The sequence below is a fragment of the Erythrolamprus reginae genome, chromosome 2 (genome assembly GCF_031021105.1).
Source record: "Erythrolamprus reginae isolate rEryReg1 chromosome 2, rEryReg1.hap1, whole genome shotgun sequence".
NCBI classification, from domain to species: domain Eukaryota; kingdom Metazoa; phylum Chordata; class Lepidosauria; order Squamata; family Dipsadidae; genus Erythrolamprus; species Erythrolamprus reginae.
The window spans coordinates 296,133,938-296,148,957 of NC_091951.1; the positions used below are offsets into that span (position 1 = coordinate 296,133,938).

General features: G+C 36.1%; 1 protein-coding gene across 1 annotated transcript in view; it reads left to right on the top strand.

The window, feature by feature from the left end:
- MCC (MCC regulator of WNT signaling pathway) overlaps positions 1-15,020 on the top strand; it is a 227,216-nt gene that overhangs the window by 15,219 nt on the left and 196,977 nt on the right. Inside the window, exons 2-3 of the mRNA XM_070742893.1 lie at positions 2,503-2,750; positions 10,158-10,369. Coding sequence (XP_070598994.1) covers positions 2,503-2,750; positions 10,158-10,369 — 460 coding nt within the window. The remainder of the gene's footprint in view (positions 1-2,502; positions 2,751-10,157; positions 10,370-15,020) is intronic.

Consider the following 15,020-nt stretch of genomic DNA (forward strand, 5'->3'; position numbering starts at 1 on the left):
GTTGCATTTTAAAACCATAAAGCCATTTGAGAAAGAGAAAAAATGTTAAAAATGAATTAAAGAAGTAAAATTTATGTTTTTTTTAATCCAGACCCATTGATTTTCCAAACTTGAAAATTTCAGTTACCCCCCCCCCCCAATATATAACTGACTTTCACTTTTTAATTTCTTATAAGATTAACCTGTTGTTTTTTCTTAAAATGTGGTACCTCTTTAATATACCTTGGCTGCTAAGGTATTTCAGATACCTTGGCTATTAACACATATGAGAACATTGTTTAATACGGGTAGACCTTGACTTACAACAGTTCATTTAGTTCAGAGGTACAGCACCACTGGAGAAAAAAGAGACTTGTGACCATCAAAAAAGCAAGCACAACTAAGAATGTTCTTTCTGCACCAGCTCAGGAAGCTCAGACTGCCAAGGAGCTGCTGATAGAGTCCTACAAAGCAATCATTCAGTCTGTCATCTGCACCTCTATCTGTTTTGGTTCTGGAACCCGACAAGACAGATACAAATTTCAGAGGATAATCAGAATTGCAGAAAAAACAATTGCAATTGTAAAGACAATGGGAAAGCCACATTCACTTTTCAACCAAGCTACTAACTTAACAACTGCAGTAATTCACTTAACAACCATGGCAAGAAAGGATGCATAAATGAGTCAAAACGTAACAAATGTCTTTCGGTGACAAAAATTTTGGATTCAATAGTCCTCAATAAGAAACCTAGATATTAACATCTTTTAGGATGTCAAAGATATGCATATTTTCGAAATGCGTTCAAAGAGTAATAAAGGGAAAGTCTCATTCCACAAAATTATAGATGTGAAAATAAAAGCCCCATTATATAGATATTTCTGAGATGAAAGATCCCTGGCAAGAAATTGGGAAGGATGGTTTGGGGAGATACTGATCTACAGGAGATCAAACTAAATGATGTAGGAGAACACAGTCCACAAAACGTTCAGTGCTAAGAACTGAAATGATGTTGAAGGGTATGTAGAGAATGCAGAGACCTAGAGAGGAATACATAAATGTAGAAAAGTACAGGTCAAGTTATGTGACATGACTTTATACAGACATATAGTGTATGGAGGACATATTTTAAGATACGCATTTCTTACTGCAAATGAGATTTAGTAGGTACAGTGTTCCCTCGATTTCCGCGGGGGATGCGTTCCGAGACTGCCCACGAAAGTTGAATTTCCTCAAAGTAGAGATGCGGAAGTAAATACACCATTTTTGGCTATGGACAGTATCACAAGCCATCCCTTAACACTTTAAACCCCTAAATTACCATTTCCCATTCCCTTAACAATCATTTACTCATCATTATTACTGGTACTCACCGTTGAATAAGACACTTAGTGATCCTGATATTTATAAACATAATTATTTATTAACAATAATTTTTTTTGTTATTTATTTGCAAAAAATATTAGTTTGGCGATGACGTATGATGTCATCGGGTAGGAAAAACCGTGGTATAGAAAAAAACCCACGAAGTATTTTTTAATTAATATTTTTTTAAAAAACGTGGTATAGGCTATTCGCGAAGTTCGAACCCGCGAAAATCGAGGGAACACTGTATTGCTGAAATTTGAGAAATGCTGGGGAATATTATATTTTCTTTCCTACCCTCCTACCTATTAAGGCTGCTGGTACTGTTATACTGACCTATGAACTGTTTTCCTCCCCCCACAATCTTAAACATAATCCTTGGCGTTCTCTATAACATTTGTCCAATATATATAAAAAGACATTCAAGAATCAATCTTTTGGACCATGTAATACTGATAATAGTCTGCCACTGAGCTTCCTTATGTAGAAATCTTTGAAATATAATGGAACGCTTCCTTATTTTGGATTGCTTCCATTTGATAAGTTCAAAGAGTTCTTTTCTTTTCATAGCTGGTTTTTTCTGTTTTTTTTAATGTTCACACTTTTTCATTTTGTTTGTGTCCTGTATATATTCAAAATGTTTTTGTAAGGGGATGCATGAAATGTATTTCAAATACTTCACAGCCTACTTTAAGATAAATAAAAATTCACATATACAGTATATATATCATCCATACCATAAATACTTGTGGTGTTATTGGCCAGTATCCTGATGGAGTATTTTCTTTTCCAGCTAATAAGCTGGGATGAGGCTGCAGGAGAAATAAACTCATTTTTTATCCAGAAAATATTTCTCTTCTTTGTACTATCCTATTCTTCTCTCGTATAAATTCAGCGATGGTATCATTTCTTCTCATTTGAAAAAGCATCAAATCTTTTTAATAAAAAAGAGAGGATAGGCAGAATCTTGATTGTAACAAAAATATTAGAGTATATAAAATAGTTTCTTTAATCAGACATCTTTGTTCCGATTGAAATTGGTTATCTCTAAAATCTCTTACTAAAAAAATAGCCTTAATTAACTAGATTATATTTTAAATAAGTGGCATTTTTTAATTAAATTAAATTCATTTTGTGTTTTATTTTTTCTTTCTTTAGGAATGATTTGCTGATGGTGTGTCGCCAACTGAACATGGAAGAATCTGTGATTGAAATCATGCATCAGCTTGGTGCAGATGAACATGGAAAAATTTCCTTTCAAGATTTCACACAGTGTCGTATGCAGCTTGTGCGAGAAATCAGGAAGGAAGAAGTGGAACTTTCTGTGAAATTGGATGACCCATGTAAAAAGAAAACATTAAGGGATAGAATAGCTTCATGGCCAACCAGCAGTAATAACAGTTTAGGTCAGTGTGGTTTAATTATATCTATTACTAGATTTTCTACACAATTAGGAAGATTAATTACAATATTTATACATTTAATTTATTTTAAAAGTTTGATAGATCCATCAGAGTATCAAATATTTTGAAATCTGGTTCAAAGTCCAGTATGAAATAGTTACCATCATACTTGTAATATTATCTACCGTATATTGCAAATTATGCTGCTTGCCTTTAAATTATACTTCAATTCAAACTAACTCTGTGTTGTAAACTACAATCAATACATTGAAATCCTAAATTACACACTAAAACTCTGAAGAGAAAACACTATCTTTTGCATATTGCTAAGAATCAGACTTTTTGCAGGCATACTATATTAGAAACAACTAAGCACATCTGGAGTTTTCAAAACATTATAAGCACTCTCTAAAAGTAACTGCCTTAGTGGTCATTGCAGTTATCAATATCATAATTATAATTATCAATTTTTAGCAAATATCAGTGTGATAGTTGAGCTAAATGCATTTCCAAAGTAGTGGGCTGCAATTTTTAAAAAATTTTAAGCAGATTACCTCTTGGTATAGGCATTGCCTAGAAGTGACCTTGCAGATACAGTATATTTTAAACTTGAAGCCTGTCCTTTACTTTAAAAAAAAGATATTTACTAGAATTCGAATTTTAAAATTGTCACTTAAAGGAAATAGAAAAAAGAAAACAACAACAAAAGAAAAAAGTATATATATATATATATACACTTATATATACATATTTATATATATGTATGTATATATACATATATGCATAAATACAACTACAAACATAAACAGAAAAAGACCAGCGCTTTGGCCTCAGACAAGGCTCCCTGGCTCTCCCTGGGTCGCCCCATCGCCTTAAAGCAGTGAAGCCCCCCGCTGCCACTTTTGCCCGGTCCTCCGCGGGGGGGAAGAGCCGTGGTGGAACAAGCGAGAGGAAGCGAGCAGGAGGCGGCTCCTAAGCAAAAGCGACAGCGGGGGGCTTCGCTGCTTTAAGGCAACGGGGCGACCCAGGGAGAGCCAGGGAGCCTTGTCTGAGGCCGAAGCGTGGGTCCTTGCCATGGCTGGGATTCCCTGCCTCGGGACTACCAGTGCAAGCAAAAGGAGACGGGGAATCCCGGCGGGGCGGCAAGCAAATGGGAAATCCCAGCAGTGACAGTCACAAGGCAGGGGAATCCCTGCAGGAGTAAGAGAGCGCACTCGCAGTAAGAGAGCCCACGCACCCGGGCTCAAGTTTGTAAGGTGAAAATGGTTCTTAAGAAGAGGCAAACAAATTTTAAACACCGGGTTCATATCTCGAAAAGTTTGTATGAAGAGGCGTTCGTAAGACGAGGTACCACTGTATGTGTAAACCGGGTGATGAAATGAGACAAAGGAGGCAGCATGAAATTAATGACATATTTTACTTATCAGGACACAAAAGGATGCAGCTTCTCTCCTGCCCTAAGGATCTGGCCATCGCCTTGCCCTGTCCCCTACCGCAGCTCTTCAGCCGAGTGGGGAAGGCATAAGCTCCAGCCCGAAGCTGCAGGAAGCTAAAGCTGCCTTACGCGTAAATGTGGCATGAAGGCAGATACAGGGCCACTTCTCTCCTGCCCTAAAGATTCAGGCATCATCTTGCTGTGCCCCCCCTTGCAACGGAGGAGAAGGAGGGGGAGGAGATTCACTGTAGTTTTAATGCAGGAGCAAAGACAACCTTCGCTTCCTGTCACTTCAGACTGGAGCTTATGCTCTCCCTGCTTGTCCAAAGAGTTATGGGGGAGGGTGTGGACGTGGCAAGGCGATGGCCTTAAGACCCTCCTTAAGCGAGCGCCCGGCCACCCTCTGTATGTTCCTTTGCTGCGCTTTGGCGCAGACTTGAGGAGAGTCTCCTCACATGTGCGAGTCTCCTAGCCTCGCCACAGCCAGTCAGGGAGTTGCGAGGGGAAGAACGATTGCCCGAAGAGAAGCCTCCGCCGGGCATGGCAATCATTCCTCAATCAGCCCTGGCTGCTTCTCCATTCCGGTCAGCCTTACCTTCTCAGGCCAGGTGAGGGAGGAAGGGCAAGGAGCGGGGCCAGCCAGTGAGGGAACCACAATAGAGGGTTCAAAGAGACATATGCGGCTCCAGAACTGCGGGTTGCCAACCCCTGGGTAAGACCAGTGTTCTTTTTCGGGCTGGACATACGTTCTACCTTTCTGGAAAGTACTGAATTATAGGTAACCAGCACTTAAAGTAAATACCTAGCTTCTGTCCATAGTGAGAACTGATACAATAATTCATAAATTGTTTGTGAAAAAGTAACAATCTATCTCATCTTTTATCATTATGTAATCTATGTGCACCCAATAATTTACTTTCTGCAATATTTTTACAACAGATGAAATGAAAGAGCTGCCAAGTTTACTGGTAAAATATTAGTTTTATTTTACATAACGTCATAAATAATTTTGAAGATATTTTTCATAATTTGAAGAGAATTATTTTCTTATCCAATATGATAGAAATAATATTTATCTGAAAGTAAAGCTATAGTAAATTTAAGATGATACTGCCCCAAGAAAAGAAGAATAGACAGAAGAAACTCACATACCTCCATTACCATATTCTGAATGAATCTGAGACATTTTTCCTATTTTATGCAATAGTTAAGTTATTGGGAAAGCCTATCTTTCATTTATTTCAACAATTGCACATTGAAATGTTCAGTGAAACAGTGTGGGTTCAATGCAACTACAAAGCCAACATTTCTAATACTTTCTTGTAGAGTCCTTGTAGAATCAAGAACAGTAGCCATAGTTTTACTTTTGTATTGTGTTGGTTTCTTTTTCAGCAGTTACATATTTTTCAATGAATACACTTTGAGTAAATTGTATTTTATTGATGCATCAGTGCAGCTGTAGTTGAAAGTAATTAACATTATGTGAAGCAAAATAACCATTATGCATAGAATTCAATAAAGATTTTGGCCTTTAACTCCTGCTTCAGCTCAATGTGCTGCAGCTGTTGTTCAATTGTTCAGATGCCGATGTAATTAAATGGGTATTATGGTAGTTATGAGTAGAGAAGATGCAGCATAAAATTTTACAACAAGACTAAATATGTTTGTCTTCCATCTTTGCATATTAAAATATACAGTAATTGATTTTGGATCCTATATCCTAGTTTCAAATAATGAGTTTTTAGCAATATACTATATATACTGTAAGTGTTTGTTAACTGAGAGTTGCTTGAAAATTAAAATAGTATAATAATGCAAATCAAAGCTAAGCAGTTAGAAAAGAACTGCTTGAAATCTGATTTACTCTTACATAATTAAAAGGGTTGGATGAATAAAAATATGATCACCTGGCATAAACAACAGCCATAAAGATAAGGAAACTCCAATCCAAAAAAAGATCTCTTTGATGAAAAACAAAACTGCCCTAGGTTTGTAACTTTAAAAGCAAAAATCTATGCCACCAATTAAAGACAACTTTGTAAACAACAAACTCAAAGACTGGAGATCCATCCCACCCCTCAAAGGACCAAATGGTAAAGAATATAATGATGAAGCTGTTAAAGCCAACCTCTTTAACACATTCTTCGGCTCCGTCTTTGAAAACATTAATGGCTCATGCCCAATATTTCCTAATCGCACCCCAAACAATTGCAACAATATAACACAAATCGATTTTACAGAAGATAATATTGGAAAAGCATTATGTAACTGAAAACCATCTCTATCCATTGGACATGATGGTCTAGTGCATATTTCTTAGAAAATCTCTCCACAACCATACCTCTAAGCATAATTTTTCAAAAATCCTTCAGACTAGTCTCTGGCCCAACTTAAGGTCACTAGCCACGGTTATCACTATCTTCAAAAAAGGAGATTCAAGACATGTTGAAAATTACAGACCAATCCCTTTATGTTGTGTCACCTGCAAAGTCATGGACTCAATAAGAGCCTTGATCACCATCAAGGCTGAAGTGCAGCACTGGTTAAAGTGCAGCACTGGTTAAAGTGCAGCACTGCAAGCTACTTCTGCTGATCACCAGCTGTCAGCAGTTTGGCAGATCAAATCTCAGTATGTTCAAGGTTGAATCAGCCTTCCATGTTCCAAAGTTGGTAAAATGAGGAGCCAGATTGTTGGGGGCAATATGCTTACTCTCTGTAAGCTACTTAGAAAGGGCTGTAAAGCACTGTGAAGTGATATATAAATCTAAATGCTATTGCTAATGCTAATCATAAATCAATCCATCATCCTTCACCTAGAAACTAACAACCTACTGTCTAACAAACAATTTGATTTCAGAAAAAATTATCCACTAAGTTGCAACTCCTACACTGCAAAAACATATGGACTTCACAACTCAAGGTGAATCAATAGATGCAATTTACATAGACTTTTGTAAACCCCTTGATTTAGTAGTACTGTACACAAAAAACTACTTTGAAAACTAAAATCCTATGGCATCTCTGGTCCCCTTCATGATTGGATAACTGTGTTTTGGTCAAACAGTCAACAAATGGTTAAAATAGGGAGTGCCCTATCAAATCCTGCACCTATCAACAGTGGTGTCCCTACCCTAAGGCAACGTTATAGGACCAACACTATTCATTCTTTACATAAACAACCTTAGTGATCATATTATAAGTAATTGCATTCTCTTTGCTGATGATGTTAAACTATTCAACACCACCAACAATACTTCTACCCTTCAAAAAGACCTAGACCATGTATCACAATGGTCTGATAACTGGCAACTTCAAATCTCAACCAATAAATGTTCCATCTTACACATTGGCAAAAAGAATCGGAACACAAAATACAAACTTGGAGGATGCAACTTGCAGATGATCCTCACTCTGTTAAGGTCCTTGGAGTACACCTATCTAATGGCCTAAGTGCCAGAACCCATTGTAACAACATTGCCAAAAAGGCACTAAGAGTTGTTAACCTAATCTTGCATAACTTTTTCTCTGACAATATTAAAATGTCGCCCTGCATTTTCTTTCAACATCTTTCAATGCAAATTGGGTGCTCTGGGGTGGAGCTCCATTTTTGCTACCTCACTGCGTTTCTCCCCATCCGGGGAGCAGCCCACCCATTATCTTGCATATGTTTTGACAAAAAAATAAATAATATAAGAATAAAATCAACATCACTTAGAAATCTGAGATCAAGTGGTATAATGAAGAAGCTCTAATTGTATCTAATTACAATTTTATCCTTCAAAAATGATGGAATGTATGGAGAACATATGGAGCTACATACATAGCATCTCCTTTCTAATAGTTAAATTGCCATTTCTTTTTCCAGACTCAAGAAACTGCTTTGGGAGCTTCCATGTTTCCCTGAAAATAAGACCTGATTTATATTTGTTTGAATCCTGAAATATGCTTAGCCTTATTGCCGTACACTCAAAACCTGATTAGGCTTATTATCAGGGAATGTCTTATTTTGGGGAAAACAGGGTACAGTGGTACCTCTACCTAAGAACGGCTCTACTTAAGTACTTTTCTAGATAAGTATCGGGTGTTCAAGATTTTTTTACCTCTTCTTAAGAACCATTTTCTACTTAAGAACCCAAGCCCGGAAAAATTTCCCAGGAAATTTGGGAGTGGCACCAAGACCTGGCCAGTTTCTTTCCATTTACCCTTTAATCCAGGACATCTCAGGCTTTTCTGGGCTGCCAGAAGAGTCTTTCGGTGACGCTTAAGGAGGCTTTGGAAGCCCAGAGTGAATGGAGCGTTTTCTTTCTCTGGGCGCTTGAAGAGGGAATAAACCACTTCGCTGTGGTGACTCCCTCGCGTTGCCTCCCATACACCCAGCGCTAGGTTGCCTCCCAGAGCGTCTGGGTGGGGAAAGGCAAAAGGGGGCGCTTTGCCCTGGTTGGATCAACTTGGCACCAGCCAAAACGAGGAATCACCACAGTGAAGGAAAGGCGCCGGCTACAAAGTGAGGGAGCGAGAGAAGAGGGGAGCCCTTCAGCATGGGAAGGAAAAGGAAGCAGCAGCCACCGCAGCCGCCTTTCGGACAAAGGAGCAGGAAGTTCCTACTCTCGCCCACCTGGATTTCTCTCTGGCACAGTGTATGGGAGGCAGCCTTGTGCCGGGTATATGGGAGACATGTGCTCCTCACCGTCTCAGAGTCCCTCTTTTTTTTTTTAAGCCTTAAAGTTTTGGATTTTTTTTATTCCTCTCACCTCACCTTCTTCCTTCAGCAGCAACTGTCCTCCTTTTCTTCCTCCTCCTCCTCCCACCCAAATTCCAAGCTTTTATTTCTTTCCTAATGGGTTTGCACACATTATTTGCTTTTAACATTGATTCCTATGGGAAAAATTGCTTCTACTTATAAACGTTTCTACTTAAGAACCGAGTCACGGAATGAATTAAGTTCTTAAGTAGAGGTACCACTGTACTTCTATTGCAGAGACAGTTAGGAGTAGTCTCCAAAGCAACACTGCAGGGCTGGGGGGAGAACCATAGTTATTTTACCATTTCAAAATAGATAGGTTATTCCGTGAATTATTGTGAAAGATTTGAACAAGCCTATTTACTATTTTCAGAAGATGAAATAGCGCAGAGAAAAGCATCAGAGGGGTAATCCTTGCAACCAGAAGAAATGTAAGGTGGAAGAAAAGAACATTCCCAATTTCTGAACAGCCTTCAAAGGCCAGCTTGTAAATGACCTGAGATGTATATGTAAATACATAAATAACTAGAGCTAAGATATCTCAATGGAGGGGTTACAAAGGGCTCATTAGCTTTCTGGTGACAGAGCTGTAGGTTAGAGCAGCCAAAAAACAAAATAAATGCATAATATTTTTCTTGATTATTTGATTATCATGTCAAGTAATCTTTCTCAAAATATCTGGGAATTGGAATGTTTTTCTATTCAGCTGTCTCTAAAAACAGATTGCCAAAGCTTTGTAGCTATTATTATGGAAAATTGGAAACCTGTGCCGCTCCAGATGTTTCTGACCTATAATTCCCAGAATTCATTACTATGCTGACCAGTCTGCTGAAAATAACCTTGATCCTTTTAAATAAATATTAATAAGGTAGAACAGTTCAACATTTATGCACTGATTTATTTTTCACCAATTTTTAAGATAGGGAATGATGTGCATTTAATATGCAACTGGAATTGGTTATATAATTGTGTACTTGTATTTGAAGATTTGTTTTTTTTAAAGCATGGGTTTTTTTAAAAATCTCATAATCTGATTTATCAAGGATAGCTAGTATTAACCTCTTGAATTTAGAAATCTAGGTGTGAATAAATTATTCTTCATTCAGATCAATGCCTAGTTGCTCTGTGCGTATGGAGACAAAGGGGAACCAGTACAAAAAGACTACAAAAATCAGAAGATATTTGTATGGAATTATCTATTACTCTTTAAAAATAAATATACATTTCTATCCAGGTGCCTTCTCTGGAGCTAGAGAGAGTTGGGAATATGATTCTGGAGCTAGAGATCTTCAAAGACCTGATTTGTATAGCTGTTCAACTTTACAAAAGCCATTTGAATATGGTGGGAATAGTATGAATCAACAAGTTGCCCTTCAAAGATTGCTTACACAGGCCACCAATCTAAGCAATTCAGTCGGAGGAAGTTATCTAGAACTTGCCAACACTGTAAGTACCACTTTTTCAGATTCAATTCTTTAAATACTATCATGCATATGATTTTAATTTTATTTAATCTTAATTTTATTTTTATAATTATATCATTGGTGTTTGAAAAAAATAAATTTAAACGGGGCAGCATGCCCAGCATGAAGGAGCAGCATGAACATCATACAGAAATTAATCCATTCCATTATTTAATATTTCATTTTACTTTTAAAATATCAGTGTTTATTTACTTTCTCTACAAATGCTCGATATGTAAATATAATAAATCTCTCTACAAAGAACTAGATTAGGCCAAAAAAAAATTTGTCCTGAAATGAGCAGATTGAACAATTGTTTAGCAGTGTTTTGATAATGGCAACAATAAAAAAAGACAGAATGAATGTGTCTTCTTTGTCAAGGACATAATATTAAATATGACAAATGGAAATAGGTGACTAGAGATATATTCTAAAGATGTTTTTAACAACAAAACATCAGTTAAAACCAACTGAGTTATTAGATTACAACCAGTTTATAGAAGAGAGGTCAAAGAGATGTTAATTCTATAATCTCAGGTAAGGCAGAATTCTCAATCTCAGCAGTTTTAAAATGCGTGAACGTCAGTTCTCAGAATTCCCAAGATAGCATTAGGCAAGGTAAAGTGTTTTCAAGAGCTGAGTAAGTGTTGTTGTTGTTGTTGTTATTATTATTATTATTATTATTATTATTATTATTATCATCATCTTATAAATGGAAATAATGATGATAATCTAATCATAGGTAACCATATAAATTCATATAAAGGGCAAAGTTCATTAAAGCAACTCTATCTGAAAAGATACATTAGAATGTTGTTCAATCTCTCTTTTGCGTATTACGTCACTTAATCACTTACTTACTATTTCATGAACAAGGCATTTCTTGCATCCTATCCTTCATTCTAGTTCACTTTTAGGAACTGAAGGCAGTTGTCTCATCAGTGTATGTGCATGACACATACACATACAAAACCTAGCTCTGACTAGATTTTGCTAGTTAGGGCTATGCTTATCATGTTGTGGGACCACAATAGATAGAACAATGGTATAGCATAGATGGAGTATTAAACATGTATTTTCACTTTGTCCAGACAAACTTTGTTAACACATATTTCTAGATTTAACTGGCAGTTTGCTTATATTTTCTCTATCAAAATTCTGAATAACTGAGGTGCCAGTTTTAACCCCGTGCGGATTGAGCCCTGGGGGCCATGGAAGAGTCTACATATGTTGTTGGTATCTGTCTATCTAAGGAAGAGCTTTCCTGAATATTGATATGCTTTGGTTACCAATGATAATTACAGCTGGGAACTCTGTAATAAGGTGTGACTTTGTTAAATTACAATGGCAGTTTCAGCAGTCCCATTTGTTTCTGTAGGGATCATTGGGATTGTTATGAGTAGGGATTGGTTGGAATTGTTGCTGTAGTACCAGCATCCCAGCTGCAAAGGAACCTCACTGACTCTATTTTTGGGCTGATAGTAGAGTTCCCCAGATGTATGCTTCTAAGGAACTACAACCTCCCTCTCTTAGTAATTGAAGTAGCTTGACTTCATGGTTATTATGACAGTCATGGGTCTATATCAGATCATCCTAAACCTGACATGGGACAGTGGTCACATTCTGCATCAGGTATTTCTGTTGGAGCAGTGCCCATGTGATCTGAAATTGAGGGAGCTCTTGGTTGTGTCTTGTTGTGGGGATACACAGCACAATGTTGCAGAAAGGAATCCGGTAGCAAATTGGTTTCAACATGTGTCAAGATGGCTACATGTTTGGTTTTTTCCCTTTCTTTTCCCCTCAAAAAACTGCTGTGTAAGTGATTATTACGAGATTGCTTTAATTTAAACAAAAGAGTAACCAGAGGTTTATTTTTAGGAATGCTCATATTAGGACCCCTTTTCATGTCTACAAATTACTGCATGGTTTCTATGGGAATGCATCTCAAATAATTTCTATTTAATATAAAAGCGGGAGTATAAAATTTGACAATTGATGTACATTGTACATCAGTCACACTTCATTGCATAATTGCACAGTGGCCTTTCAACTCTTTCAAGTATTATGAAAATAAATGGAAGAAATGTATGAAAGATTCCTTTGCTTAATAATGAGGAAAAATAACACTTTAATAATAATAATAAACTTCTTGCCTTTTGTGAGAATTATTCCACAAGACTGTACTACAACATGAGTCGTTGATGTACTCCTTTGAATTGCTTCAGTTGAATCTCATTCATTTCACGTTTTTCAGGTTTTTTTCTGTTTGAATGCTCATTGTCTTAATGAAGTGTATTTTTCTAAGTGACTGGCAGAGGGCATAAGTGTATATAGGCAGTATCATTTAAGCCTCTTGTTTTACTGCTTTCTTGCTGTATAAAAAAGCCATTGCTAATGTTACGTTTCACTGCAAGCAAAGCCAGAGTTATTATGTTAAACGTGTTGTAAAATTCATATTTTTAAATTTAGAAATTCTATATTATATTTAAATAAGGTCTTAATTACATTATAAACATATTTAAGATTTATTTCTATTAAATACAAATGCTACGTCCCATCAACAGTGGTTTTTTCAGAGTTCGTTGACTTTTTAAACTTACATTTCTCCCCTCCCCCCCCCCCAAAAAAAAAGAATGTAATTTCAATAATGCCAGTTTGATCTAGTGGTTAAAGCAGGGGAACCTAAATTGTAGTCTGGCCTTAAATGTGGAAGCTAACTGTATGACTTTGGTCACTCTTTCTCAGTCCCCTAGTAAGAAAACAGTGACCTGCCATTTTTGGAAAATGTTTTCATGAAAACTGTAAGAACTTGTCTCGGTACAGTAGATGCAAATACCCACATAGATGTAGATGTTGACTGACTTGAAGGCAACAAAAATAATACAATCAATTACTGTAATTGTCATAAATTACTAGGCAACTGTATAGCTTATTCTAGCTTTCTTCAATCTGCAACTTTCTAGATGTGTGGGGAATATCAATCATATGCTGATTGGGAATTCTAGAAAATATATTTTCAGTGAATTTTGTGAACGTAGGCAAGGAGTGTTCTTATATTTCCATGGTATATTATTCAGTTTGTGTGGCTGGTCATCTCAAATACATGACTGTATATAGCAAAATAACACACGTGGCAACCAAGCAAAAAACAAGCAACGACAATTAAAATAGCCATGACACAGGTCAGTCAGATATCTGGGACCCAGGACTTTTTTTGGGGGGAAAAGAGTTTTGATGCCTTTTGAAAGACTAATAGGAATGGCCAAATGTGATCTCTTGGTGAATGATATTCCAGAGAGTGAATGCCACAATAGAAAATACTCTCTATATGGGTCCTACTGGATAATAATCCATCGTGTTTTAGGGGACCTGGGTCATTTTCTCCTACCAAATCTAAGAGTATGGATAGATACAACCAAGAAGAGACAGCACAGCAAGTAACAAAACATGAAGGCCAATAACCTTTTGTGTAAGTTTTAATAGTCTGTTCCCTTCACCATGATATATGATTGACTTCTATAATTATACAAGCAACAACTTGATTATAACATTTAAAAAAAACTGCTTGACATTTGATTTGTGTTTGTTTTCCTAGAAATTACTGTGAAAAATCAATCAGGATTTGTTTATGTTTTCAAAAACGAGTAGATCATTCAGAAATATTTCTATGTGGGACCAATTAATAAAAACATGTTTACTTGGATCAGGATCCAATTTTGTTCTGGCATTGCATTGTCTTTTGCAGTGGGACATGCAGAGAATATTTGCATAAAAACAGAATATTAAACTTGACATATATTTGAAAAATTGGCTCTCAACTCTGTGTGTCTGCATATCCATAATGGCTTTAATTTTCTAAAGAATGTTTAGTGGAAAATAAATAGTAAAATATTGAAACACCATAAATGGCAACAATCTGAGTCTAAAACAAAGCATGTTATATATATATATATATATATATATATATATATATATATATATATATATATATATATATATATATAGTTACTTAAAACAAATAACTTTAAATTTTTTCAAGATGAAACTAACATATGTTTAAAAACTGTTTTTATAGTGCAGTTTTTCTGTACTACTTTTATTTTTATTTTATTGTTGCTGAATGATTCCAGATTTTAAATGTGATAATTGGGTTGTATCATGTATGTGTAAACTGATATTCACAAATTATATTAGTAGAGTTCCAAACTTTTGCCTTTACTCTCCATACAGTTTTTTCAGAAAATTCATCTATACTAAAAGAGAATTACCATGTTTTAAAATGCTGAATTCAAATATATCACACATATTGGATTTACTCTGACCCATTTCTTATGTGAGCATGTGCTGTGAATTACTTTCTTTTCAGTGTGTGTGGGTTTTTTGATAGTCCTATTAAAGCATGTGGATAATTTCCTGAATGCGAAGGAAAAGAACTTTCCAAGTGGTAAAATTTTTGGAAATTAACTTCTGTCAAAAATCCTTTGTATGTGTCTCTGTATATATTTTTCTTATTTTAAAATTAATTGTATTTATCTGTCTGGGAGACATATTGTCCTGACAGATAAAAAATTTAGCATATTATCATGTTGTCTGAATAGCAACATCAGTCATAAGATCAAGCTTTTGTACTATCT